Below are 8,400 nucleotides of genomic sequence, written 5' to 3'. Positions count from 1 at the left end.
ACAAATGGGAAACATAGATGAAAAGATGTGAGAGGAGTTTAAGATACAAACTGAACAGGAGAAACAAAGGGGCTTCCCTGGTAGCTCCGCTGGTGAAGAATCTGCCTGCGATTCAGAAGACCCCGGATCGATTCCTGGTTTTGTAGGATTCCCTGGAGAAGGGATCCGATACCGATTCCAGTATTCTTGGGCTTCCCTGGTGGAATCCGCCTGCAATGGTGACACCTGGGATGGAAAGATCCCCTGAAGTAGAGCATGGCAACCCATTCCAGTATTCTTGCCTGGAGAATCCCCATGGACACAGGAGCCTGGTGGGCTGCAGTCCATGGGGTTGCAAAGAGTTGGACACAACTGGCAACTAAGCACAGCACGGCACATGAGAAACAAGAGTATTTATGTTATAAAAATCATGTTAATAATGGATTGTGGATGGGGGAGGGGTGGGAAGGAGATTCAAGAAGGAGGGGACATAGTTATACTTATGTTTGATTCCCACTGTGGTGTGGCAGAAACCAGCACTACATTGGAAAACAGTTATCCTCCAATTAAAAATAAATGCAAGAAAATCATGGATTATAACCCTGAATTTTAAAAAAGCTCAAGTCTGCAGTGAAACACAAAAACATTTTTAATTATATGTTAGGAGTAGGGATTGTCTTTTCCACAGTTCAAAGATGGCAATACCACAGATATGATAATTGACACGCATCAGGGATCAATAAAGGGTGGTAAAATTTTTACAGAAAGAGCACCATAGAATACAATATTGATACACCCTCAAATACCACTAATCAAATTACTCATTACACACACAAAAGCCTGTCTTTTCAAGAACAGATCTTATAAGCCTCTGCATAACAGTGTTCAATGCTGAAATAATAATAGTGGGGACAGGTGAAGTGGACACTCTTAGCCTCCAAACAGGCTGCACTCAGAAACACACAGCATGCACTAGACGGTGTTCTTGGCAAAAAGGGTTCACTGGAATTTAATCATGAGGCAGTGATCAGACAGCTGCAAAATGGAGACCTTTCAGTAGACAACTGACCTGTCCTCTGCAAAGAAGTCAATGTCACGACCGTCAAAGACAACTACAAGAAGGTGAAGAGATGTTTGAGGTTCCGAAGGACTAAAGAGATAAAGCAACACGATCTTTTTAGTCCTTTGGGACCTAAAACATCTCTTCTCCTCTTTGTTGTCTTTTTGGTGCAAACATCGACCGTTTGAAGAAAGACAGGCCAGTTGTCTAGTTCAAAGGTCTATATTCTGTAGTTATCTGATATCTACCTCAATATTAAACACAGGATAAACACTTTCAGCAAGAACAATGCGCAGTAAATGCTGTCTGCTTTGAGCACAGTCCATCTGGTGGCAAAGAATGACCGGGTTGATATGTTGTCTTCTTCCAATTGTTTCCATGCTGGTGTGTTGAGGACGACTATTTAGAGGAGCAGTATTAAGGTCTTTCCAAACTGTGTGTCCATCAAAGCATTGATCACCTTACTGAGGATTACATTCGGAGGCCGAGGACTGGGATTACTCGCATCAATTCTGTCCCTTGGAGTGTGGACAGTGGTTGTTGGTTGGGATGTTCATTCTCAGGAAAGGATCCCTCCAGTGTTGCTGAGGTTGAAATCGAGTTGCTGTTGTAGATTCTTTTTCATCAAATGGAAAAGGTAATTTTATAGTGTGGTTTCTCAAATCGACAATATCTTTTCTTAGTTCCTAAAGTAATTGATATCTGTGAAAGAGAGAGAGAGAAGAAACGTGAGTCTTCGTTAGGCCCTGCTGAGCCTGAAGGGATGGCCACATGGTGACTGGGGCCAGGGGCAGACAGAGCTCCTGTTGACAGGACGAGCTGAAGGGAGAGCCACAGGCTGGCTGGAGAGGAAAGTGAGATCCATGCTTGAGAAGGAATACCTCCTTAAACTTTCATCTAGCCTGTGGTGCAGCATCTCAGGAACCCTGTCCTCACCCCACCTGTGCTTGGTGATATCTCAGCTCAGAGCTGCTTCAGAGTCTTAACTGGATCCCCACCACTCAATCCTCAACAGTCACTGGACTCTTGAATCCCCTTCATCTGTATGCTTTCCCACACGTTCAGGGATGGACGTGCTGAGCATCCCTCATACACAGTTAGAAACAGACAGCTATGGGAGCAGAGGATCCTCAATTGAGAAAGACACCCTCTTCTACCTCTTCATCCCTGCCTTCTCAGGAGAAGCAGGGTCCTGGAGAGTCCTGGATGTGAGCACCAATAAGGGACCTCAGAATGGATCCAAGTCTACTTCCATAATTTACAGAGGAGGAGCTGTGTTTTCAAAGGTCTAAGGACTATCCAAAACCACATGACTTGTTACTGAGAGCCCAAGCCACAGGCCCTTCCTATATATTTGCGGGAAGGGAGAGGAGGAGAGGAAAGCTCCAATCTGGAGGAGTCAACAGTTAATAGAGGCTGTTTGGTCATCCTCCTGAACAGGAAATAAGGCGTTCCAGGGAAATCCTGCTCCAAAGAGACTGAGGGATGAATGGAAAGAGGGGAAACTCAAAATAAAACTCGGAAAAAGAGAGCAGGGAGTGTAACTTTGTCTCAAGCCATTTGCATCCCCAAAATGTTATGAAGGTTATTCCATGCAAAATCTACTTTAAGGCATTTCTAGGAATATCGTTGACGTCTCAACAAATAAAACTCTGAAGTGAAAGAGCATTCAGTTTAGTTATACTAAAATCTCATCACCTTTTTCTCAAACTTTTCTCAAAGAAAGATTCTCTACTAGTATTTTAAGCTACTGGATAGAAAAAAATCCACAAGAACATCTACTTCTGCTTTCTTGACTAGGCCAAAGCCTTTGACTGTGTGGACCACAACAAACTATGGAAAATTCTTAAAGAGATGGAAATAACAGACCACCTTTCCTGCCTCATGAAAAACCTGTATGCAGATCAAGAAGCAGCGTTAGAACCGGATATGGAACACGGTCTAGTTCCAAATTGAGAAAGGAGTATGTCAAGGCTTTATATTGTCACCTTGATCCTTTAACTTTTATCCACAGTACATGATGCGAAATGCTGGGCTGGATGAAGCACAGCTGGAATCAAGATTGCCAAGAGAAATATCAATAAGCTGAGATATGCAGATAACACCACCCTTATAGCAGAAAGTGAAGAGGAACTAATGAGCCTCTTGATGAAAGTGAAGGAAGACGGAAAAAGGTAGCTTAAAACTAGGCATTCAAAAGAACGAAGATCACGGCATCCGGTCCCATCACTTCATGGCAAATAGATGGGGAAACAGTGGCTGACTTAATTTTTCTGGGCTCCAAAATCACTGCAGATGGTGACAGGAGCCATGAAATTAAAAGACACTTACTCCTTGGAAGAAAAGTTATGATAAACTGAGACAGCATATTAAAAAGCAGAGACGTGACTTGTCAAAAAAGGCCCATCTAGTCAGTTTCCAGTAGTCATGTATGGATGTGAGAGTTCGACCATAAAGAAAGCCGAGTGCCAAAGAATTGATGCTTTTGGACTGTGGGATTGGAGAAGACTCTTGAGTCCCTTGGGATGCAAGGAGATCCAACCAGTCCATCCGAAAGGAAATCAGTCCTGAATTTTCACTGGAAGGACTGATACTGAAGCTGAAACTCCAATACTTTGGCCACCTGATGTGAAGAACTGACTCCTTAGCAAAGACCTTGATGCTGGGAAAGATTGAGGGCAGGAGGAGAAGGGGACAAAAGAGGATGAGATGGTTGGATGGCATCACCGACTCGATGGACATAAATGAGAGCAAGCTCTGGGAGTTGGTGATGAACAGAGAAGCCCGGCGTGCTGCAGTCCATGGGGTCGCAAAGTTTGGACACAACCGAGCAACTTAACTGAACTGATAGAAGGGTATGTAAAAGGACAAATATAGCAGGATAAGGCCTAACATTCATTATGGGGTTTTGGCATAAAGACTATATTCGATGAAAAAAAATTTGTTGCATCTGCTGTCCTGAGCCAGTTAGTAGGCTGTGAACATGTTTAGTGAATAGCTAACTGTTTGGGTGAACTCCGGGAGTTGGTGATGGACAGGGAGGCCTGGCGTGCTGTGATTCATGGGGTCACGGACAGTCGGACACAACTGAGCGACTGAACTGAACTGCAAGTTGAATTTTAACAGTAGAAAAGGTAATACTGAATTTTATTCTTGTGGCAATGGGAGGGTCGATTTTATACTTTGGGGTCTATGTAATTTTCTTTGTTTTATTGTATCTTGTACTATGAAAATTGTGAGACACTGAATCCAGAGTGATTATGTATCTAACTTAGCTATCTACGTCTCTTTTTTCTTCTCTTTCCTCTTTGCCAGGCTGTACAAAATATTTCTGTTGAGAGAAGAATGCAAATTCCCTTAATTGTTGATATTCAGCTTTTTTAGGAAGCAGCCACTCATAGGCCACGCCATATTGGTTGCTTATATCCTATCAGATCCACAGTCCTTCTAATCCTTGATGCATATTAGCAGAGCTTTGAAAGATACTGATATCCAAACCTCATCCCAGAACTTTAAAATCAGAATTTCCTTGGATTGGGATAAGGCATCCATGTCACCTCAAAACTCAACCCGTGTTCATTTTACAGTAGCACCATTTAGAACTACTCACCAGGCCTGCACTATTTCACATCTCTCTTTTTATTTTCTCCTTCTAGTCCAATATGGACTTTTCTCCACTGGCCCCAAAGATCTTTTGGTCTTTCTCTGTTACTCTCCTATGAATAATTGGCCTTCTCAATTGGATTGTCTGAAGCAATGATTACCTTGTATTCTTGTGTATCTCCCTGGGTCTTCATAAATGTGGCCCAAAGTTAATCCAGTCCAATGCTGTCCTACATGCCCTGGCCTCGGATTTCAACTCAGTTCATTTTTCTGGGCTTTTACTAATATGGGGAAGGAATAATGTGAGTAAAACTGGAGAGGTCTGAATGCCTGTCCATCTCATGCTCTCTGTATTTTGAAATCCTGGCTTCTGTATCTCCTTTTCCCCAATGTCCCTTTAGGGAGCCATTTACTGTCCTCCACCTAATGCCAGCTCCAGTGAGTTCCTGGAAGCCCCCTGCACATTAGCAAAGTTCTGCCTATCAGAGGCTGAGGGGAATCATGACTCGGGCCAGTCCAGACTCCCACCTATGACCCGGGTTCTTATTTTATTTTCGTCATCAAGGCTTTTTCCTTCAGTCTGGGATTTCTTATTCGGGTGGATAAGCTGAGGGGTAAGGGCTGTCCTAGGTTCATTTCTCCAGAAGCCAACTCACGTGCCAGTGATTCCTTAAGACGTGATCCTGAAAGAAAGAGGCAGTGGACTTGGAGGCAGGGGCAGGGAAAGTAAGGGGAAGAAGCCAAAAATGTGTGTGACTTAAGGCCAGTGTTTTCAGTGGCCTAAATGCTGCTATTCTGATGAGGAGGACCATGGATCTGGGCTTCCTGTGGCTAATAGGAAAGGTCAGAGGGCATATGAGGACGGTAGCAGTGGGAAAACATAGTGGTCAGAGCCTAAACAGGAGACTGAGACGGAGGGCACTGCAGGGTGGCCGCCCCCACGGAAAAGAGAGGAAAGACCACGCAGAGGCAGTGTCAGCTGCTGAGTGAGCACATGAGGAAGAGAAACGTTAGTGGGGGATTCAGCCACAGCAGACAAAGAGCACAAGGAAGGAGCGCACGGGGTTACCTCCGGACCCTAAGCCTGAAGGCCCGGGAATCTGCACGCTAGTCTCCACTTGCCAAACAGCAGTTTTCTTCTGGTAATCTTCTGTTTCAGAACACTTAAGCCTTTAATCTTGTTACAGACTGTGGAGCCCTCACCTTCCAGCTTGGGAGGGTTCTTCACTCTGATGGAAGCATCCAGCTCTGAAGATAAAACCACAGCCAACAGGATCCATTGTTATTCATGATTTACAAAGACTCACTCCTTCACCCAAGAAGGACATCAGGTACAGAAAGTGTCCAGGAACAAGAAAGGCCATCTGAAAGCCCATGGGTAGGTGAAGACAATGGAGATACTTTTATATTTTCTTTTTGGCTGATCTTCCTTATACTTCCCAGTATTGTTAAGTGTGCCACAGGGCCATAAATTAGCAAGAAAAATAAAATGGATGACAACAAAAAATTCCTAGGTGGAAAAGACAAAGGCAAGAAACTCCTACCGGATGCAGTTTGTACTGTTGGGAGGGAAGAGATGAAGCAAAGTCAAAGCTGAAGGAAAACCTCATGAGAGAAAAGAAATAGGGCAGTCTAAATTGGAAAACTTTTAAATGTGCATCAATATGCACTTCATATGTATGTAAACAGGCTACTTATGATATTTATACATACTTTAAATAAGGCATAGACGATATGATAAAAATGGGAGAAACCTCACAAGTGACTGTGTTTGTGATGGAATAAATGAATGAAGGATTTGAGCTATTGAATGGATCATTCTATTGGCTTCCTGATGAGTTGAATTTGGACAAGAAAATAGAAAAATAAGAAGAATGAGAAGAAGCTCGTTTGGTGACAGGAACTAGGAGATACGGGGTGGGGGCCGGGGAGAGTCACAGTGTGACGGGGTGTGAACGTAAAGGGCATTAAAACTACCCTTTGCTGCAAAATCTGCTGTGAGGCCTGGATTTATGTTCAGGTCTCCATGGAAGGTGAGCAGGAAACAGAGTCACTGAGCCAGTGGAGTTCAGTCTTGGCTGAGAATGTGGGAGGCCGAGCACAAGAAAAGGAGAGACAAGAGGGAAGAGAAGACAATAAACACAAGACCTGGTGGCTCTTGTCCCGCTCCGCATCCCTGCCCTCCCTGAGCACTTTCCATGAGACTCTCCACGCTGCCACAGGGGCTCCTTCTCATCTCAGCGCCACCTGAGGACCTGGGTCTCTCCTCATTCCTCAGATGAGGCCACAGCCTGAGGGAAGAGCACCAGGCAGCGCCAGGCTCCAGTGGAGGATGTGGAGAGCAAAGGAGGGAAGGCTGAACACGTCCCAGGTGAAATGGATGTGAGGGTCTGAAAGCTCTTTTAAGGAAATTTGAGCAGAGGTGGACTCGGAGGAGATGAAAACTAGGAGACGGACATGGAGATGAGTGGAGAGAATGAATTAAACAGAGGGTCATGAAAGAGACTGGCGGGTGCACTTCAAGAATGAGGGCAGCGCATTCTTTTAAAATGAGGGGAAACTGAGGAAAGGAAACTGGATGTGAAAAGCAAACATGGGACTGAGTTGCAGGGCCAGTGTTGACGCTCCTATTGGATGTTGCTGATACCCGCTAACTGAGAGCACCCAACGGGAGTAAATTGCCTTGACGACAGACGGTGAAAGGAGAGGAAAATACTGGCCAAGCTACTCTCTGAGGAAGCAGGGGAAGATGGGGTCCAGAGAAAGTGGAGACCGTAGAGCTTATGCTGCCGTAGAGGAAACAACCATTGTGCGATCATTTGGTAAGTGTTAAAGCACCAGAAAGACACAATGCTTAGATATTATATATTCATAGTGGGGATCAAACAAATTTTAGTGAATCAGATGCCCTGGACATTATATTGTTTAAGATTCCCACCAATATGCAAAGGAGATAGAATTTTCCAAGAGTTCAGATGAGGCACGAGAGAGGCAAATACCTAGGAAGATAAATAACTCGGCTCAGGTAAATAGGCAGGAATTTGCAGAACCAGGGCCTGAGGCTGAGCTGTCCTCAGTCCCAGGCTCTTGATCACCTCACTCTGTCAGAGTGTCACCGGTTTCAACTGGGCTGACCGCGGGCGTGCGAAAGGCACTCTGCCTCTTCCACCCACAGCTTTGTGATGACCAACACATGGACCAGAGCTTTCTAATCCCCTTTTCTTTCTTACCTAGAAAGAGTGGTCCTTGGTTTCCAGAACCAGGGTTGGAGGTAAAGCCCCAGTTGGTGGAGGAAAGACCCAGCATGGCTTTGCTGTCACCACAGTCGAAATGCTGGTCCAGCTGCCACTGCAGACAATCGGTCACGTGGGTGCTTTTCTGAAGCTGTGCCTGAGAAGTTGGCACCTCTGACCCTGGGAAACGCACAGGTCCCTGGTGACAGTCCTCCCAGGTGTCACCTGAAAGTAAAGAGGGCTCAGTGGGACTAATGGAAGCTTTTTCTTGCTAAGCCCTCCCAGACACCCATTTCTGCTGTCCTAGCCCAAGAGTGAAACCAACCGATAACCCAGACAGCAAAGGCAGAGATCATTGTGAAGATGTCATATTTATGGCTGTGACTGGGGCGCTGAGAAGGCAGGTGCTGGGCTGCAATTTCTTGAAATGAGAGATCACCCACTTGAGGCTAGAGGGTTTGGGTGACACAGGAGGTCAAGCCTCTTATTCTGTTCTTAGCCTTAGTCTTGTAGCCTAGAGAGAAG

The 8,400-nt window shown here is 45.1% G+C and overlaps 1 protein-coding gene across 3 annotated transcripts in view; it reads right to left on the bottom strand.

The window, feature by feature from the left end:
- Window positions 1-622: 622 nt before the first annotated feature.
- LOC129549543 (NBPF family member NBPF4-like) overlaps window positions 623-8,400 on the bottom strand; it is a 119,123-nt gene continuing 111,345 nt past the window's right edge. For all 3 annotated transcript variants that reach the window (XM_088835654.1, XM_088835652.1, XM_088835653.1), the window contains 3 exons: window positions 7,873-8,100; window positions 5,712-5,890; window positions 623-1,741 (listed from right to left, as the gene is read on the bottom strand). In XM_088835654.1, coding sequence (XP_088691780.1) covers window positions 5,721-5,890; window positions 7,873-8,100 — 398 coding nt within the window. In that variant the 3' untranslated portion in view covers window positions 623-1,741; window positions 5,712-5,720. The remainder of the gene's footprint in view (window positions 1,742-5,711; window positions 5,891-7,872; window positions 8,101-8,400) is intronic.

The sequence above is a fragment of the Moschus berezovskii genome, chromosome 4 (genome assembly GCF_049115385.1).
Source record: "Moschus berezovskii isolate FMDL1 chromosome 4, NW_MosBer_1.0, whole genome shotgun sequence".
NCBI lineage: Eukaryota > Metazoa > Chordata > Mammalia > Artiodactyla > Moschidae > Moschus > Moschus berezovskii.
The sequence above is the reverse complement of the archived record's forward strand: the minus strand, read 5'-3'. Positions and strand labels throughout refer to the sequence as shown.